The 21253-nt window shown below is 47.5% G+C and overlaps 1 protein-coding gene across 4 annotated transcripts in view; it reads right to left on the reverse strand.

Annotated features, from left to right (window-relative positions):
- BACH2 (BTB domain and CNC homolog 2) overlaps window positions 1–21253 on the reverse strand; it is a 190039-nt gene that overhangs the window by 9903 nt on the left and 158883 nt on the right. For all 4 annotated transcript variants that reach the window (XM_084514370.1, XM_084514368.1, XM_084514369.1 and 1 more), the window contains 2 exons: window positions 10187–11731; window positions 2246–2452 (listed from right to left, as the gene is read on the reverse strand). In XM_084514370.1, the coding sequence (XP_084370496.1) occupies window positions 2246–2452; window positions 10187–11731 (1752 nt within the window). The remainder of the gene's footprint in view (window positions 1–2245; window positions 2453–10186; window positions 11732–21253) is intronic.

Genomic DNA, 21253 nt, shown 5'->3' on the forward strand with positions numbered 1-21253 from the left:
GAAGTTCTTCCTAACATCTAACCTAAAACTCCCCTGGCTCAACTTAAGCCCATTCCCCCTCGTCCTGTCACCACGCACGTGGGAGAACAGGCCAACCCCCACCTCTCTACAGCCTCCTTTAAGGTATCTGTAAAGAGCAATAAGGTCACCCCTGAGCCTCCTCTTCTCCAGGCTGAACAAGCCCAGCTCCCTCAGCCGCTCCTCGTAGGACTTGTTCTCCAGGCCCCTCACCAGCTTCGTCGCCCTTCTCTGCACCCGCTCAAGCACCTCGATGTCCTTCTTGTAGCGAGGGGCCCAAAACTGAACACAGTACTCGAGGTGCGGCCTCACCAGAGCTGAGTACAGGGGGACGATCACCTCCCTAGCCCTGCTGGTCACGCTGTTCCTAATACAAGCCAGGATGCCGTTGGCCTTCTTGGCCACCTGAGCACACTGCTGGCTCATATTCAGCCGACTGTCCACCATCACTCCCAGGTCCTTCTCTGCCTGGCAGCTTTCCAACCATTCCTCTCCCAGCCTGTAGCTCTGCTTGGGGTTATTGCGCCCCAGGTGCAGGACCCGGCACTTGGCCTTGTTAAACTTCATGCAGTTGACCTCAGCCCATCGGTCCAGCCTATCCAGATCCTCCTGCAGAGCTTTCCTACCCTCAAGCAGATCGACACACGCACCTAACTTGGTGTCATCTGCGAACTTACTGAGGGTGCACTCGATGCCCTCGTCCAGATCATCGATGAAGATATTAAAGAGGACCGGCCCCAGCACCGAGCCCTGGGGGACGCCACTAGTGACTGGCCTCCAACTGGACTTGGCTCCATTCACCACGACTCTTTGGGCCCGGCTATCCAGCCAGTTTCTAACCCAACGAAGCGTGCGCCAGTCCAAGCCAAGAGCAGCCAGTTTCTTGAGGAGAATGCTGTGGGAGACGGTGTCAAAAGCCTTGCTGAAGTCAAGGTAGACCACATCCACAGCCTTTCCCTCATCCACCCAGCGCGTCACTCTGTCATAGAAGGAGATCAGGTTCGTCAGGCATGACCTGCCTTTCATAAAGCCATGCTGACTGGGCCTGATCGCCTGCTTCCCCTGCAAGTGCTGCATGATGACTCTCAGGAGGATCTGCTGTCTGGTCCTTCATGCTACACACGCTGCTTCTCATAACGGCTCAGCTGAGACTCTTACCCTGCTTTTGACATCTCAGAGAGCTTTTAGGACTTTTAAGCCGATCAGGAAGTGCTAACCCATTTTGAAGTTAATGTTGCATTCCTCCCACTGAGTGATACCCTGTAGACACGTCTTCCTCCCTGATCTTGTCTTAAGCTTTTTATTTTTGTCCTGTATCTGCTTGCTTTCTCAATGGGCAGAAGGGCAAGGGAAGAAAAGCAGCCCACAGGGGCACTGTCAAAATGGATGGGAGTTTTTTTCGTTAAGGCTCCTACAGCTGAAATGTCTGTATCTGACATAGCTCTCCAGGTGATCTTGTTGAGTCATGGATAGAAAAAGTCACTTCTGGGCTGCACCTCACCTCCTCTGATGCAGGATGAGACAAAACAGACTTGACAGGTATCTATTTCCCTTCACCGATGATAAAGGAAAACAGGACAACTAACTCCAGTGTGGGTGTCTGTAGTGCAGGCACCTGTGTTTAGCCTCCTAAACCACACCCGAGGCATCCACGCCATGACTGAGAGAGAGAGGAATTTCCTGAGCAGCCATTTAGTGTTGTCCCAGTCACCTCGCCTTCTTACACTAAAACATGTCAGCGCTGTACACTCTACATGCGTGTACAGCGCTGTGGTCCCTCCACACCCTAACCCTTTCGAGTACACTATGAATCCATGTCCAATATGCTTGCTAAGACAGTGAAGCATGGATGTGGGGCTCGGATGAGGAAATGCCTCTGTGGATGCACTGTAAGTACTGAGGGTAAGTGAAACTGCTAGAAGGGAGCTGTGATACAGACTTCTCTCCCCTTCCAACTCAATCAACAACCTACTTTTGAGATATATAAAATATATGTATATATTTAGGTCTAATTTCACCAGTGTTTCGTGTTTTCCATATGTACTATAATATACATACATCCTAATAAAATTTTCTATATTAAATTGTCGTGCTAGTGGCTTTGCTTACTTGCACACAACCTCACACACTGACTGAACCAACTAAACTCTGGGTAGGAACAGCTGTCGGTACCCTGCACGGTTCAGGGTGAGGGTGCAGGGTGCTGCGGTGAGCACGTGCCACTCACCAACTTGCGGATTTCACATTCGAGGTTCTGAATACAGTCCAGTTTTCTCTTGCGGCAGCGCTGAGCTGCAATTCGGTTCTTGCTGCGCCGGCGAACATCGTGGATGAACTCGAGCTGCTCTGAGGTTAGCTTGTGCATCTTTATCATCATCTGGAAATCATTCCTTGGAAGATCTGTGATTTGATCAACAGGAAAAGGAAGTTTCACCTAAAATGAACAAATGTGAGACAAAAGCGGACAAAGAGTCATATTTTGCTTGCTGAGTGCAAGCTGAACACTGAAGCAGAAGGACTATTAGCAATGCTCCCACCCCTTAAATAAACAACACAGAAAGTGTTACAACGAGCAAGTTTTTAACACTCCCTTGTGGCACACTGGAGAGGTCCAGCTGGTAAGGATCAGGCTATGATGTTACTGAAATCAGCAGTATTGATGAATCCCACATAAAAATTTTACCCTTTAAGAAAGCCCTAATAACCAAACTCCTTGCATTAAAAAAAGTCTCCTTTCACTATGAGATGTGGCCTTTTGGAAACAGTGGAGTGCCTCACCATTATTAATTTCAAACCAGTTTCAGGGAACAGGCTGTTACTGCAGCAGGAAACCTGTCCCTGCATGGTCTGCAGGACTGAAACTTTGATTAGGTGTGAGGTTAAAAATGCAACTGGACACCTCAAGTGGATGACAAAAGCCATACCACAATTCGGACAGGTTGTATAAGCAGCATTTCAAACGAGCAGTACAGCACAGAAGAAGAAAGGACCAGAGAAGTACAATGAAACGTATCCTACCTTCCTAAAACATATGTATTTTTAAAAAAATCATTATTTTTGAAAATTCTAATAGAGCGAAGAGTACTCAAACTGCATTTCTTGGGGAAAAAAAAAAAATCCAACAGTCCAAAACCTCAGTTATTTGCATTAATTTTTTTTCCTTCTGTCCACAATCAACCTTCTGTTTGAACCACAGACCAGCAGCAGGAGCTACAGGTGGTGACTTCAGCTATTCCAACCCTCTCTCAAACTCTCAGTGAACATGGAGAAAGGCAGATGTGCTCAACGACTTCTGATAGATTTTCTTCACAAACCTATCAGCTTGCTCAAATTAAGGACAGCAAATTAAAGACAGACTCGTTGTTTGAGATTGATAATAAAACTATGCAAAACCCAATGTTTCGAGGTGCGCTGCTGTATTTGGTGATCAAATAAGACTGAGTTGACAAAGCTGAAGGAGATGACAACTTGAGTAACCGGATTGACCTTTTCTTTTAAAGTCATACCCACACTGACCAAAAGATGGCAGTAAATATTTACATTTCTGTCCTGGTTTGGTACGCTCCAACCTCTTTCAAACAAGGGGACCATTCTTTAGACACGCCACCAAAGAAAATAGATTGAAGTTTCTCCAGCCAAGCAAAAGACTCTGGTTGAAAAGCTTCCTTTGATATTTAAAACATGGTTATCGTCCTCAAATGGTGCACTTCGGTCATGTGGAGATAAATAGCAGCACAGCTTAGAAGTCTCTGCAGTTTGCAAAGGACGTCCACCCACCCACACACCCACCCCAGCACCTCTGGCAGCAGCCAGCTCCCTGCCTTGTTTATCAGCTTGCACTTTCCAGGGCTCCCCTGTTGTTGCTCTGTGTTTCTCCAAGCCTGGGCCACGTGAAACCCGGAGCAAACACCCGCAGTATCCTTTCACACGGTTTCATGCCCTGAACATTGCCCCTCTGTCCCCACCTGTGAAACTGGGGCTCAGTCACCGCTTCACAGCGCGTTACTTTGCAGGTCAGCTTGCGGCCCTGCCAACATCCCCCCCACGCCTGCTTGTACACAGAAGTTGACCTTAGACATGGTGATGTGGATGCCTTGTTTACAGACTGCTGCCTACCGGCATGAAACCTCTTCGATTTCCCCTTCCTACCCTTTGGATGGTAAACACAAGCTCGGCGTCAGCTGCTTTTCTCTCAAGCTTCACCCGGGGTCTGAAAATAAAAACAGCCACTGAAAGGCACCACAGTCTCCCTGCAAAAACACTCCTTTCACGTTCAGAGGTTTCCCTCATTTGCTCAAGTCCCAAGCTGAAAGTGATGTTAAACTTTATTCTTCCCTCTCTCTCCCTTTCCAAACATATTTATCTGCAAGCAGGAAACGTGCCTGCAGTCTGAACGGGAATGAAATGGGATCGGCTTAAATCTGCTGGGTAGAAGTTGCTGAAGGGAAATGGGAAAACAGAGAGAAACACGTTCAAAAAAAGAAAAAGTAGACTGAAAATAAAAATATCTACAGAGCAGGGCAGAGGCTGCTATCAGTACAGCCAGCATAATCCCACTCCTGTCATATGCAGCACTGCACAGGATTAAAAAAGTGAAAGGGAGAGTGGAAGTGAGTCAGACTCATTTCCTTCACCATCCACATAATTTTTATTGCCTGTCTCCCTCTCCTCAATTAGCTGTCAACTGGAAAAAAAAAAAAAAAAAAAAAAAGAAAGCCACTCTTTGGCATGGACACAATGACAAACTACACGGTGGTATTGCTGCGGTGAGAGGCTATCGGCTTTAACGCCGATGCAGGGCAGGCTGCTCAGCCGGCATCTATTGCAGCAGAGCCACAAGTCAGTTTATAAGAGATGATGGCTGAGCCACGGGTGGGATTCAGCTGAGAGCTGGCTAAAATGATGGGTTCAGACCTGCTCGTGTCCCAGCCCCTGCTGCTGGCATCACGGGCAGAGAGAGCCCCTTGGAGAGCAACGGGTCCCTGCCTGGCTTCTCCTTCTCCCTGGCCACAGAGGGAGGGAAGGTGAGGCTTAGAAAAGATGCTCCCACTTCAGGTGTCTGAGGGAGATGAGAGAAGGCTTACCTGGGCTGTACTGAAAAGGATACTCAGGCTATTCTAAGCTGTGGAAGAAAAACTCAGCAATGTTTCCCTGTAAACTGTTCTTTTTTAATAACTGAATTATTTCCAGGAAATATCTGTGTACTCGGGTTTGGACTATTTCAGAATGAGAAAAGTAATCAGGATCCCCACTCCTTTCATCAGTTTCTCCAGCCAGAGCTAACCACACGGAGAACGGAGCTCTTAAATCTCCACTATCGACACAGTTGCACTTTCTCTGATTTTTTACACCAGTACCTTGTAACTTGCTTATGATTTTGCAGCATTTTCCCTCAGTGTACCAGTCCCTGCTGCTGTCCTTCCCCCTCTCTTTTAGTTTGGAATAAAGGACCAAGGCCCCGGATTCACTCTCATTAAGATACAAATGTCAAGTGTCAGGAATTTCCTTATCTCACGAGTTACATTAGCTTTTTTCACTATTTCTTTATATCTAAATTTCAACATCGTCTTCCGTCAGCTGCCAAGTGCTAGGGGAGAGACTGAACTTCCCAAGCCTGGCTTGTCATCACAGTAAATAAAAGGATTCACACAACATGCATGAGAAAAGATAATCATCATGTATTGGACACGGCAGACCTGAGGGCAGAACTGAGGGAGACCAATGAGACCTTTATGAATGGTTCAAAATCTTGCCCATTTGCTCTAGAGCTGTAGGAAACAAAGCTTTGCCTTAATGCTTGTGCATTGAGAGTCAGAGCTCTGGCACTAAAACTTGCCCAGCCCTTGGAAAGCTCTCAGGGCCCACCCAAGCAATCGGACACGGGGGCTGAATCATAGCAATGCTTTTTTGACATAAAAGGGGCAATCTGCTCCACAGAGAAGAGCCCAACACGTACTGCTGTTTTCCCTTGTTCCTTCCTTAGCATGCAAGTCGTGCTTCCACAAACCCCAGGAAGAATTTCAGCCCAAGACAGGATCTGAGGTGTGTCCTCCTGTGTCTGAGGGGCTTGGCTGCCTGCACACTGCTTGAGGCACCATTTGTGGGCCCAGAGGAAAGGGCCCGTAGCTGATAAAACTTGGGTGGAGGCTACCCAGGCAGCACAAGGCAGTGGGCCCCACTTTGTGTGGGGCCAGGATGTACTCCCACCAGCTTCCTCACCCTGCTGCTGATGGACATAGGTAAAGCCTTCAAAGCCCATCTCCTCAGGTGTCAGGCACACCGGGATGGCAGAGGACTGCAAGAGGAAAATGGTGAGCCCAGGCAGCGAGGAGCTAGCATTGTGTTGACAAACCAGGCCTGAAAATGCCTCAGTTGGCAGGTCCTTGGGGTCCCTGCACCAACAGCCTGCCCTGCTTGGCACGGCACGGTTGGTGGCCACTTGGGCTTCCATTCAGATCCCAAACTGCTGGTGCTTAAAGTGCTGTGCTGGCCCCTTCCCGGTCCCTGCTCACAGTGTCCTCAGCCTTGTCCCTACAAAGGGTAGGACAACACAGCCTCCTGCCCTTCTGGGATCAGGGGCAGTAGTACAGACCCCTGACAGAAGGCACCGGTACACCTGAGAAGGGCAGAGCAGTGAAATGAAGGGAGGAAAAGTGTAGTACTTCTCTGAAAAATCTGTTTTTGCAGGAAAAAAAATCAATGCAAAGAGCACTTCAAGAGCTCCAGCAAGGGCTTCAGCTCAGGTCATAACAGAATTGATTTTAGGCTGTGATGAAACAATACGGGGAGCTGACAGTGTTGAAAAGGACCTTCCTGCAATTTCGGGTGAGTAATCAAAAACTCTCGCTGTCGTAGCGCAGTAATTCTCCGCTGCCTGCATGGATACCACTCCTGCTGAAAAGAGGGAAAGAAACAAAACTGCCATCAAGTTTACCTTGCAAGACTGATGTTTGACAAGACTGCACTGAGCCAGATGTTGCCAAACACAGTCCCAGGGCTCTGCTGTTGCTGCTGGGGGTCCTGGGCAGGAGAGCATCCACCAGACACAGCACAGGCAGCTCAGCACTGCTCGGGTAGGTTTCTGGTACAGCAACGTTGGTTTACACTTAGTTTACCCCTCCTTCTCTGTGGTCCTGGCTTACAAAGCTCTGCTAACCATCACCAGACAGAGAAAGGGCAGCTGCCAGTCACTTAACATGGACGGCTTTGGACTCTCACTGAAGGGTATTTGCCTACCGTATCCTCAGAGGTTCAACTGCATTAGCTCTGCCTTCATGAAAATTTCCTTTGAAAAGTGAGTCACGAACCCAGGCGGGAAATTCTTTTGAAATATAAATGAAAGACACATTGAATGCAATCCTCTAGGCAGCAATACTTTTTAGAAAACTCAAGTCTCTTACCCTGTCCTACCCTTGTTTATTCTTTCCCTAAGAAAACTCACTCATCAAATTAGACTGAGCTGGGATTTTTTTTTTTTGACTGTTTTAGTAGTATGCTATTTTTTACAAGTTTTCCAACAGGAAAAAAAAGAAACAAACAAACAGAGATACTTGAGGAAAATGAATACCAAGAAAAATAGGTAGTGCTGAAATTTCTGTCCCTAACTAGGTTAACAGATTGACAGACTACTTCCTTCTCAACAATTCATTATTTCAGGACTTATTGTTTTCTTGTTGCTATTTTCAGCAGGGTTGTCAGAACCTGTTTGCAAAGCACAGAGCCTAAGTCTTCTTTTTAGTGTTACATCCCAGTACTTGTTTTTTTAACAGCCACTGGAGGTCTGATAAAGCTGGGTGAAAAGAGCAACACAAGCTCTTAAAGCATTTCTGTAAGGTCCCAGCAGCTCAAGTAACAGCTCTGGTCCTGCACCTCTGTAACTTTGGGATTGGGACACTCTGAGTTGCACTTGCTTCTTCTATCACAAAGTGCTCAGGAAGAGAAATATCAGAACCCTCTGGGTGCCTCCTTTAATGGGAAGAAAAATAAAAGGCAAAGCCATCCAGGAGAGGATTTACCAGAGGTGTTACAGGGGCTGCCACCCCCTTTGATACTTGTGACCGTGGTCTGCAGCCCCATATGCGTCCATCTGCACAGCTGGGTCACCTTCACCCATGCTGAAGTCACACCGAGCCCTAGCATCCCTCTCCAAAGCCCATTTTGGCACCGAATGCCTTGGGCACGTGCTCCTCCATGGCACTGGTCTGCAGGAAAGCAGATTGCCCTAAACAGCAGAGACCTTTCACTTACTTCTCATACAGTCGATATACCAGCAGACGATGTTTTGTGACATTAATTCAGGCACTGGCAGCACTTTGGGACCCAAATCAAGACCAACAAGGTCCAAACTCCAGGGGAACTTAGCAGCTTGGTGAGATAACCCGGGGTCAGAGTCCAGCAGGGCTGCTCCCACCAAGCTGTCCCACCAAAACGAAAGCCCACCTGTAGCAGTAAGCCCGCACGTCGCTCCCACCTATCTTATCAGGTGCTTTTTGAAGAAAAACCCAGCAAACACTGCACTTGCATACAGCAAAGGAGAAGGGAGCAGTCTGGGGAGCAGTCAGAACAGCAAGGTCAAACCAACGACTTTGTGAGTGGAGATTCACATGCAGCTTTTAAAGGGAGGTGAAGCACAGAAAGCAGCATGTTTCAGAGCACACTGCGTGTTTAATGGCAACCAAGCTGGTAAAGCTAGGTAGAGTGACATATCCAACAACTTCCACAAGTTATATTTTCTACTTCTGTATTTTGTACTATATGGTTTAACTTTTCCTTTGCTGAGGATCCCACAGCAGTGGATGTGGCAGGATCACAGGATACACACCCTGAGTTGCTCTATACCACAACAGTGTTTAATGAGGCTGTGATATCCTTTCCCATATCAACCTTCAGAAGTTCAGACAGATTCGGACAAAATCTGAACGGAAGCATTAGTGTGGTACGTTTACTTTTGGCTTGCTCTGGGTAACGCAGAGAGTATTATTTTCCTCACCATATTTTAACTCATAGCAATCTCAATCAAAATGCAAAAGCAAGAAAAAAAAAGGCAAAAAAAGTGGAGCAACCCCCTCCTAGCCCAACACATCTGCCTGCCATGGCACACTGAGTCTGACTCCTGCAGCCCACTCATTTGCTCCGTTTGTGATTGTTCCTCTTTTTTTCCATGCTCTCCTGCACACGTATGCACACCACTTTGGGGAACCATCCACAGTCCCCTATATCCTTCTCATTTGACTCTTCTGGGGTCACTGCTGCTGCAGTATCTCCACACAATTAGCCAATTATGACAGCTAATTAGTCATCAAACCCCAAAAGGCTAACCTCCCGCCCTCCTTACTGTACCCTGCTGTGCATTAGCCCCTGCTGAGCAAGCAGCACACATGGGTGGAAATCCAACGCCTTCCTCAATCCCACCCCCTGCTCTTTTTCACCCCTCATAAACGCAGCACTTCAGGGAGTGCCAGACTGCAAATAACCTTGGTATTTCCGAGCAGAACAGTTCTGCATGGCTGCTGCAGGGCCTCCTGAGTGAGGTCCTACGCAGAATATCCCGGACAGTCTTCCAAGGAGACTCCTCTCTCTTCTGCATATCCCCAGCTCAGCATATAGGGACAAAGAAGTGTCCTCGACTGTCTCCCTCCTATTCTAACAGCCCTGTAATGTCAAGGATAACCTCCCTTAGGAACCACTGATGCAACAGTTGGTGGAGCTTGCAACCAAAGCGTGGTCATGGCGGGCTGCCCAGCCCTCAGCAGCAACGAGGGCACAGCTTTAGGTTGCTAAAACACAACCCCCGTGACAAGCAGAGCTGGAACCACCTTGGCAAACGCCGAGGATGAAGAACAGTGCTCTGTGTCACGCACGTGGCTAAGGGAGGGAGAACAGGACATTGCCAGAGCTTCCCTGCACACAAACTCACTCTCATCATTCAGCAGTTTGGGATTGCCTAATGCTGCGATGCTGATAAGCACTGAACATCTCGGAGGTCAAACAGGCGTATTTACGGGAAGTTAACCACGTGGGCTCAGCTGATGAGGGAATAAATAGAAGTTACTCTTTGCCTCTATAAACAAAGAAAGTGCTGGGAAAACGCCAAGACATTTGAGGGAATGAAAGAGCAATTAATTGGGTCACAACGACTGTCATAAATGTACTTATCTTAAATCCCTACCTCATGCCCTCTGTCTTGCACAGGACATGATTCACTGTCTGCTTCTGAGAATGACCCAGACTCATCGCTGGAGTTTGTTCCATAGGATGGCTCACATTTAATCTGGGCTCGGACCGGGTTGTACAATCCATCTCCCACCACGCCGGGCTCCTGGTGCTCGGGCGCCAGGAATCGGGGGCCTTGGGAGCAGGGGGAAGAGGAGAGCTCACAGAGACGCAGGCTGCAGGGAGAGCCGCCACTGCCGTCCTCTGCGTACGAGTAGGAAGAGCACGAGCTGGAGGTCCTGGTTCTGGTTTCCAAAGGAGGCGAGCGAGGGCAAACTTTAATTGGCACTGGACAGCTGGTGTTCGGCCGCATCCTTCCCGACAAGTGATCAGCTGTCAGTCCGCTGTGGGAGTAGGTCTGAGAGCTGGGCAGAGACTGGCTGCCACCAGCCCACAGACCCTTTGGCACAGTCTCAGTGAGGTCTTTGTCCAAGCTGCTCACACCAGAATATGAATGCACCGAAGTGTTTACTTGGTCACAAGCGTTTGAAGAGAATATAACGCTCCTCCTGTCCAGTTCCCCTTCTTGCTTACAGAGAGTTTCAAAGCCGGGCCCCCTGAGCGGCGATCCCACTGTGAAGTTGGAAGCATCCTTCTGCATGGCATGGGACTGCCCATAGTTCCCCGTGAAAGGGACGTAATCAGTTTTGTGGTCACCCTGAGTTGTCCCTTTTTCAAAAGGGCACGCTGGACTCCTGCCAAAGTGCTGCTGGGAAGTGCTGGGGAAGCCAACCAAATCTATGCTTTTTGTTCTGTTGAAGAAAGACCGCAAGCAAGAAGGAGAGGACCCACTTTTCGGCCTGTCGACACAAGTGGGGCTTGGCTGTTTCCTGTCCATTTCAACATCCCCTTCTTTATCCCTGATGTCAGGTTCATCTCCAGACAGGCAAAGTGTGATGCTTTCTTCATCATTCTCTTCATTCTGAGGCTCGCTTTTTATCTGCCCCATAGCAAGTCCTGATTTGAGGCCATTTCCAGAGCTCTCTTCACTGAATGTGCTTGCAAAACCTGAGGTACTGATGTGTGATGTGTTGTAGACATTCTTGGTACAAGCAAGCTGGTATTTCTTGTATCTGGGGTACCGTGTTACTGCATCTTTGTCCAAATTGTCCTTGCTATCTCTCAGCATGTCAGGGTCAGGCAGCATCCCTTCTCCTTTGTCTGCTCCAGCAACAGTGGCTTCAAAATTGAAGGACTCCTGGTGCATTCTCTCTCTTGGGCAAGATATTTTTGACGTCTCCGATTCCATTGTCTCCTCCTCGTCTCCATCTGAGTTCTCTTCATCGTGCATGCGCTGACAGGTGGTATCTTTCTTGCACAGGAACAGGCCATCTTCGTTGTTCAGCAGCTGTGTCTGAAGGAAGCTGAAGCAGGAGTCCTCCAGGTTGTGCATGCGCAGGAACTCAGCGCAGTGGATGACCTCCTGGATGTTTTCTCTGCTGAGTAACAGCTTAGCAGTGTAGGCAAACTGTAGCAATGGACCAAATCCCCTGACAGTGACCTGCAAAAAAAAAAAAAAAAGAGGGAAATTGCCAGCATTACTATCAGCTCTTGCTCTCAGCCCAAGTCCTCCGCTGCGTAGTTAGATAACCTAATGCATCTGGAAATAAATACCTCACGGTACCACCTATTCTCTGTCAGGTCAGCAATGATGCTACATGCAGTAACAAACACAATCCCCTTTATTTTGCTTCTGTACATCATTGTGAAGGTTAATCATTGTTTTGCCCAAATAACTTGAAGACCTATGAACTAAGCCTCTGCTGTAATAAAAGACTGAGAAAGCAGGCTAGCGTGTAAGCTGCTAACTCTTGGAAGGACCTTACTTTCACTGTGATGCAGCATGTTACCATCAAAGTAGCAATTCAGATTTGATTCTTCTGCTTTGATGAAGCCCTGGTGAACAACAGTTTCAAACTTACGATACCATTCAAGTCCCAAAGGTGTTTTGTGAAGGAAGCATTTAATATTACAGAAAAATGCCTTTCTTTTCGTTCACATTTTTGCAAGCCACGACTTAATAAATAACAGCTAAATACTGACTGCATGTCTCCTTTCTCTATCCCATGGAGATTTTTTGCTTCTCATATTGTTTCTGATTTTTTAGTGAGTCTAAGGTACAGCTGACAGAAAAGAAACCCATAGTCATAATTCAAGTAATGCAATCACTCTGCGTCCCACTTCAGTACATAATTTTCCATCATTTCTTTGTAGAAAGAGTAACAACTGTTTCCAGGAGTGTATGGGTCTGAGTCATGCACCTTTACTTGTCCTTTTTTTTTAATCATACCATCTACACTACATTTACATTCACGCAATACCATATATAAAGAAACGTGCACTTTCTCCCTCCAGATTTTTTACAATGGTATCTTCACACATAATTACCAAATAATGTGCTAAGCCACGTAGGAAACTATACATACTGTCAATTTTTACCAACTATGCATTGGTACTGACTTCTGTTGCATTTTTTCCCCAATAGGCAGGAGACAAAGGTACTAGAAAAACTCTTATTCCTCATGAAGCAGTGAGAGGCTACCTAGAAAACAGGGCTCACAGTCAAGGATTAAGGTTTCTCCACAAGGAGGAGGAGATGCAGTGGTTTGGCCACTAAGCTGAGATCTGGGACACAACTCAATTTCCTACTGCACCAAACACCTTCCGCATGATCCAGGCAAGTCACTTCAGTTCACCAAGGCACTTTCTTGCCTTGCTTGAAAGTGGAATTCACAACCCTGGGTTTCCTGTGGCATGCACAGTAAGGAAAGGCATTGAGATGGGGTTTGGAGCAGCCAGACAACTAAACCAGGCAGCAGCATCCATGTCTGGCACCAATGTGTGTACCTGCACGCCCACCTGAGGTTGGGTGGCCCAGGCTGCAACCTACTTCTGGTTGCAAGTGTCTCTGGGAAGTGATCCCAGCTCCATTTATTCTTTTAAAACAAACAAGATGACACACACTGCTGCTCCCTTTTTGTAAAAGATCAGAATGTGGACCCAGAAGGTAGGACACCAGGCCTCTTCCTCAGGCTGTGGGGGTTCAAAGTCACATTTCCCAGCTCCCTGGAAGGATATCCTATCCAGCAGGTATGGGATAGCCCGAAAGTGAGCTACTTTTCCTTGTACTTCCAGATGAATTGACATCACTGAGCAAGGAGCAATGTAGAGAGAGAGAAAGGTGCTGTTCAGTCACTGCTAAAGCCACTTGAAAGGAGACACTTGAGCTTCTACTCACTGCTCCTAAATGCTATTTAATGCAAAACACACACAGACTAGAATATCATATTCCCCCTCACTTGAAAATAATAATCAGTATGCTCCAGGACTGCTCTGCCACCCAAAGATCTGTATTTCCTCCTGCAAAAGGACTTCAGGAGGAGCAGCAGAGGAGAGCCTTGAGCCCAGTTGTGCCAGAGCTCGTGGCCAGCCCGAGCTGAACCACCATCTCTCACCGAGGTCCACCTCCTTCCCACAAGAGATGTGTGACAGGCCTTGGTACATACAGCCTGCTCGAGAGCTCAGTGAGACATCAGGGCATGCATTTGTGATGGTCTTATTCATAAGCAGCATAAATCTGAGTGAATAATTTGCTTCGTCCCAGTGAAAAGCCTATAAATTCCTTACACTGCCTCAGGACCAGTGGTAGAGATCATAGATCTTTACAGAAAATCCCGACTTCCAGAAACGTGCCTTTGTTATTCATACATCTGTACTTGTGATGCTGAATTATGAAGATACCACAAGTGGTGTAGACTTTGATGGGGAGAAAAATATTTTAGAACACCTCTAGAATCGCTCCCAATAGCTTTTCCATCCATAATATCGCTCGATCTGCTATTTTAAGGAACAGTGCCTTTTCATGCACACACACACTCGCCCGCTCCTGTTTTACAATATGCATCTGGTACAGAACTGCCTGGATTTACAGCCGGTTATTAAACCGATCTCTGCTTTATCAGTGTTACACTTTTTGCCTATTTGTTAGATTATCAGCTCACTAAAGCCTATCTGCATTTCATCTATGCAGCATGATTAACAAAATTGCTCGGAAACTTAATGAGCTACGCACAGGCCGATGTTTTTCTTTGATAAGATCTTCAGTGTGGGGGCTCACATGTTACTACACATCTCGGGAGCTCAGCAGCAGCACGGATCCCTAGGAGCAGCCACAGATACCGGCTGGGGTTTTTTGGGTCCCTGGCAGGGGCTCGAGCACAAACCCAGCTCTCCTGGCAGTGGTGTCCCTTAGCCACTAGGTGGAAGGACTGCGAAGCGCATTAAAAGCGTTTTCTGCGCTGGGCCAGGGTTTCTTTCACCTGCCTCCCCAGGCCCCATGCTGCAGAGGGTGACTCACAGCAGGGCTGGCTCCCACGCTGACGCGGGTTTTCGCTCCCAGTAAGCCAAAATGGCAACAAAGAGCAGCGAGACCTCTCTCACAGCTGCTCTGCGCTGGGTCTGGTGGTGATGGAGCACGGGACCGTGCAGGGGCTTCCCCGCGATGCCCGGCAGATGCCTGAAGAGGAGGAGGATGAAAACACCAGTCCAAGGTGCACCTTGGTTTTATTATGGCTGATGAGATCAAATGCGGCGACACAGTTCTCCTCCCTCTCACAACAGGCAGATCCAGGGGAGGAAAGCTTCTCTGCAAGCACCAGCACTCGTCCTTGCCCTTAGGGAGAAGTGCCAATGCTTGAAACTACCCAAAGGACAGCTTTGATGGCACAGGTTACTGGCAAGTGCTAAAGCCAGAGCAACCCTCTGTAGCCTGAAGCTGACTAAGTAGTGATTTGGCCGGTGTGGTGGGCTGCCCACACCCCATCCCTCCTGACAGGAAAGTGGCGGTGGTGGTGCAGCCATATGGCCATGGCCACCTCACACTTTAAGCAAGGAGGCTTCAGAGCTGGGTGCCTTACAGCCGCACACCCATCTCCGAAGGATGAGGTAAGAGCGGGCTTTTAAGATGATTTGACCCGACTGATGCATCCCAGTGAAAACAGTCAGCGAAACCAAGTTGATCTGCGTTTTAAAAAGGAAACAGATTACTTCTCTGATATATGTCTCCATTTACATATGAAAGAGGCCTTTGCTGGATGGGTAAAACACGTGCCTGCAATAATTTGTTTGTTTTGTTTTGTTTTGTTTTGTTTTTTTTCCCCTACCATAAATAAAATGACAAATGTCCAGTGTTTATTTGATTTTGAGCCTTCTTTTCCATGTATATTAATGCTTAAGTAGACAGGTCAATTCATGGGAGCCTCTGCTGCGCACCTTGTCCAAGCTTGTATGTGGAGTCCCCCCTTCCCTGCCCCTGACCATTTTCATTATTCCTATCTCAACCCATTTCTATGGCAGCACTTATATGAAACTGCCTGGCTACAGGAAAACCAGCTAAAGAAAAGATAACATGTACACACAAAGCAATGCCCCACAGACAAGAAGAGATCAGAAAACATCTCAGCTCTTCAGAGGCTTGCTTCCCTTATCTTTCAAGTTGAGCCAGGAGAGGACTTCTCCTGTGCACTTGAAGCATGCCCCCTCCCCAAAAAAGTTAAGCCTAAGCAGGCATCATTTTATTTTGTTTTGCACTTGCCACTAGCTGGTCTTGTATGCACTGGCCCTGTACACCTAGTGCCCGGGGGACACAATTGCTCAGATTAGTGCTTCACCTGGGTGAGGTGAAGGACAAGACCATGCCAAGCTCTCCAGCCCTTTATCTGCCAGTTGTCTTGCAGACTGAGCTAGAAGAGCCAGGGGATGTGTTTCCTATGTCCATACCCTCATGAGCTCATGATACTGAGAAACGGGATGGAAATAATGCAGTGATATAATCACCATCAAGAGAGTGGTTAATCAGCATTAGCCATATTGAATTTACCGGCAAAATCCAGACAGCAGCCTCGTAGAAAACAAGCATACAAAACCTGGTTTAGTTCAGTCTGACACTGCTTTCTCCTTACAGAGTCCTGTGGAGTGTGATGCTCTGTTTAGTTCTAATCGATTTACGCGACCAGACTTCCACTACTTCCTTTGGGAGATTATTGCCAGACTCTACTTAAAACCTCCTTGTGAGGAAATCTTCCTTCCCTTATTTTCCTCCATCACTTCTCATTATATGTCCTTTATGCATTCCGGGTAATGCTTCTTCCTTCTGGGGAAAAAGTTGCAGAGCTGTTACACTTTTTGCCTTCCCTTCTTCTTTGGTTCGTATTAAATAGTTTAAGAAAAACTGCCTAATTAAAGGAAAATAATACTGATCACTGTCACACAGGAGAATAGGATGCTTGGATGGCAGTCAGCAATAAGAAACACTAGTAAGGATGTCGGCATTGCAGATACAAATATAGAGCACTTTTTGCACAGCATTTTCCTAGTACTGGGCATGCACTGTTCTAAAATTAGGAGGACAGTTAGCTCACTTCTACGTTAGGAATGTCATATTTTTTTGCAAGGGATTTCTAGGACAGGAATTCTTTTTTTAAGTGCGGTTGTATGCATGCACACCCACGCTCGCCACGTGAGAGCCGCACTGCACATGAACCCTCTCAGGCTCCCCCTTGCACCCAAGTCTCCTAGATGACGGCCGATGGAGCACGCCGTGAAAGCCTCCGCCTTGTTTTGAACACATGGGACACGGCCTCAAAGCGCATGCAGGGCTCTGACATTTCTGTGGATGGGCTGGACTTGCTGTGTGCTGCAGAGTTCATTAGTGCATGCTCATTAGCCGACTGCCCAGACTGCCAGATGTCTCAAAATCCCAGACAAACAGACAAAACCCTCCAATTCTGCACAGACAACATTTCTGATGGGGAGGGGGGAGAAAAAAAAGGTTGTTTCCAAGAGAAACATGGATGTCTGGTAACTCTGCTCTGAAGGGCATTTGTATGAAATGCTACATCTGGATCGGGGAAGGTCAACCCCAGCAAAATGCCAGCAAATCTGAGTTCAATTTAAAGAGGGGAAAAGTGATTAAGGGCAAGGAAAGATCACTGTAAACACGTAGGAATGTACAACTTGGCAAGACAATATCTGAAATGGAGCACGATAATGTTTACAGTAATCTGATGCACACTAACATCGAGAACAGAGAGCTGTCTGGTTTGCTCTGGGATGGCATTGCTGACTGCAGTGAGAAGAAAATGAAGAAGTGGAAATGTCGAGATCTTTCCCTGACTCGAAACCTTCCAGTGAATTCAGTGGGATCTTGGAATGCTTTCCAGGAAAGAGGATGGATTCTTTATGACTGAGTAAAAGCAAAGCAAAGCTAACAAAGCACAGCCTTGTTCTTGTGAGGTGGGCTTTCACAATTTGGTATGCCTTTCCCAGCACTAGTTTCTGTGTTTGCGAGGGCATATTGCCAGTGATCTTCTAGAAAACAGCATCAAAGTTGAACAGCAAATGCACTTAAAATTGCTCCTTTTAAAGTAAAGAATATTTGGGGCGCTTTCAAAGAAGTCTCGCTTTCAAAGAACAGGCCCATTGGTGGTGGGGCGGGAGGGCAGAGTTCTCCTCACCCCTCCGGGATATGATGAGATCTGCAGAAAATGAGTTGCTCAATCCCACCAAATTGGGGTGAATTGGATGGTCAGAGCTTCAGCTGCACTGAGAACGCACGAGCCCTGACAGCAGCACGCGCACAGATTATCATCTCTGTGCATTTCAGTCGTCTTGTTGCAATCAATAGGAGTGCTGATGGGCTTTCTGCGAAGCACGCGAGCTGCTTGTAGGATTATGGATTACATTTTCAGTATTTTGATTTTCAGGTTAAATTTATCATCAGGCACCTAAAAACAGTTAGAAAGCTCTCATCTTGAATCTCCAGACATCGATTTAATTATTAAGCCATTTCGTGGGGAAGGAAGAAACGAAAATTGAATCAAACCTCACATGCTGAATATCAAATCCCAAACTGAATATTAATTTAAAACAATTGGATGGAAACACGAGAAACGTGACCATTTCTCATGGAAGCAGAAAGCAATCTGTCAGTCGCACAGTGCTTTGTAGCAGGCTTGTTGTGGTGCCCATTTTGTTGACGATTTACCATCACTAGTGCCGTCTGAAGGCATCTGTGTGAACCGCTTAAACCCACCTCAGCCCTCAAGTTTAACTCGTAAGCCCGAGGACGCAGAAAACAAACTACGAGCTGTCTCACTCGGCCAGCGTGTTCCTAACACTACAACTTATATAACCAAACACATGCTAGAAATAGGAGATAAGATTAGTGACAGTTCACTGCTGCTATTTTTCGTTCCACAGCCTGAAGAAGGTCTCAGGGATTAAACATTAACTCTAATCTTATTTGCTAAAATTAGCGCACGCTATATTCTTTTTTTTTTTTCTTTTGCGGCCAATTGCAAGTATAGCACATAAGTTATTTTCAGCGTGTAATCTGATAACCAGAATCAGTCACCAAGCTGTTATTCCATTAAGAGTTAAGAGACTTCCTGGTTATTTACTTGGTTATTTTTACTTGGGATGGTGGAACCTGGCAGGGCCTGTTTTTCCTAGCTTAAGGTTACTTGGTTTCGGAGAACTGCTTGAAAGATGTAAATACGTGGCCAGGTCAGTCGCATGTGCAAAATACACGGTGCTAGACATCCCTATTTGTCTCTCTGCATGCACACAGTAAGAAATTGTTTGGAAACCGTGATCCTTTACACACTGTAGGAACACAGAAACTTTCCTACAGCAGTGCCACGGAAGGATTTTTCTGCGTTTCTCCCCTCTTCAGCTTAACAGCGCTCAAACATGCTCTCACCAGCAGTGTCCAGATGCTTTTTCCCTATCCACTCATAAAACTGGGAAGCTCCTAAAATGAGTAATCACTCTTAAAACATCAACTTGGGCAAGAAGCATCGGATGCAGGCATTTGTAGCATCCGGGCTCATAAATAAGAGAGGAATTTAAAAGTTGCTGATGGAGAAGACTGACAAAGAGAGGTCTTTGTTTCCACTTTAAAAATACTTCTAAAATTGAGCAGATATCCTGCTGGCCCAAGTCTGACAGGCTGCCACCTCAGGTAGTATGTACAGATTTGGGGAGGGGTGTGATTCTGGGACAGGGGTGTGAAGTCTGGCATCTCCCCCATCACATCCCATCACTGGGGTGGGAGGCTGGGGCACCTCCACCACAGCGGACACCTCTGGGCATGGACGTACGCCAGGGGAAGGGAGATCACAGACACAGCTCCTTGCTTTGAGAGGCTGCTTTACCTTTCTTCTTTTTTTTTTTTTTTTTTTAGCAAAACGTCTCGATGAAGAAGTAGCCACCTGGGAAGCTGTGGAGAGGCCGGAGAGCTTCAAGGCATTACTTAACTCCCTTTAATGGCACTTTTATGGAAGATGCCAAACTGGAAGCACTCATCCAACTTCCAGTTTTGTGCTTTTGAAAAAAAATAAAGCCCAGCTTTATTATTTTGGCCAGACGAGGAGCTTACACCAGATGTTTGCCTCAGTGAGAGCACACAAAAACAGGAGGAAAGCAGATGACTTCTTGTCTTCCTCTCTCTGGCATGATGAACACACACAAGGCCAACCCCCTGTGACCATTTGTGCCATCACTAGGTGCTCACTGGGTGTCGGAGCACAAGTTTGGGAGGGTAGCTACCTGTGAGTCCCATCCCCACCTCCCAAAAGAGCAGGGGAGATGAAGGTGTGAGTGGGGAGGTTGATTAGAGATGGCTGCCCGGCCCAACAGCCTCCTGTGGCACGATGGATGACCAGCCTGGAGATATCAGTCCCAGTGTTGGCTCCAAAAAGACTTCACTGACTTCACCACCCGGCCACGGTTTGTCATTTGGAAGATGCAGGAGCTGCACTTCCACCCCTGTGCCTGCAGAGCATCACGGTGATCCTCGGTGGCGACACAGCAACGTGAGCCGGGGAGGAAGGAGAGGTCGCCCGCTGCAGACGTGCCCCGGGGGCAGAAACAACCGATTGCAAACTGCGTCGACGGCGCTGCGAGAAGTGCGTCAGCGCTGGCAGCGGGGCAAGCGGTGCAGAATTGATTGCCAAGGGCAAGGATGGCGTTAGCAGCAAGGGGATCGATGCTCGCGTTAGTGGTTAGGTCAGAGCTCGCCGATGTGCGACTCAGGGAGGGCGTGCAAGAGCTTTTGGAAATCCTGCCCGTATCCTCGGGGATGGTCAGCACCCTCTCCATCCCCCAAAATTTTCCGGGAAAAATTCATTTGTTGAATTTGCCACGTTTGAATTTGTCTTCCCAAATCCCGCTTTCCAGAAAACACGTGGCTTATTGAGAGGAAAGGTAGAAATCACCACGCAGAAGCATGAACACATCGCTGCTGACACGCTTCTGCTCAGGTAACAGGAAGCATCTCTACAGAGCACACAGAAGAACACACTTGCAAAACCGAAATGCTATAGGACTGGAAGATGAGGTGCTTTTCCACAGCAGGGGAGCACTGCCAGCATCACACCTGCTCAAAGCATCCATCAGTCCCTGGCAGATGGCCCCTGGCACACCCAGCCCAAGGGCTCTGGGTTTGACTGGTCACAGCTGAGCACTGCTGGCCCCATGGCATGTGTGGCACAGGGGATGTTTGCCGACATGGGTGCTCCTCCGAGTCACATCCCAGCAGATTTTATTGTAAAAACCTCGCTCTGTAACTCATATTACAGTCACACACTGATGCGTTGAACGATGAAGAGAATAGTGCCTGTAAGACAAGCTGGAGGAATGACAGCTGAAGTGCTGGTGCTTGGAGAAAACGGCCTGTTTTCACCTTAATGAACACCAGTGGAAGGAGGCGAGATTTTCCTAACTAATTACGTAGTTTGGTGCATGTTGCTGATGCTAGAGGCTGCCCAGGGCGTAACTGGAGAACACAGAAAATGTGGCAAGTACAGCCAGGAGAGCACCTGCAGGCAGGAAGAGGCGAGAAAGCCTGGAGGTGAACTTCTAGGCTGCGCGTTAGGAAGAAAACCAGAGACAGGGATGTTTCAGATAACTTTCTCCGAAGGACCAGCTCAGCTCTGACATGCCTGAATCAACAAAGAACACA

The sequence above is a fragment of the Aythya ferina genome (genome assembly GCF_964211825.1).
Source record: "Aythya ferina genome assembly, chromosome: 3".
Taxonomy (NCBI): Eukaryota; Metazoa; Chordata; class Aves; order Anseriformes; family Anatidae; genus Aythya; species Aythya ferina.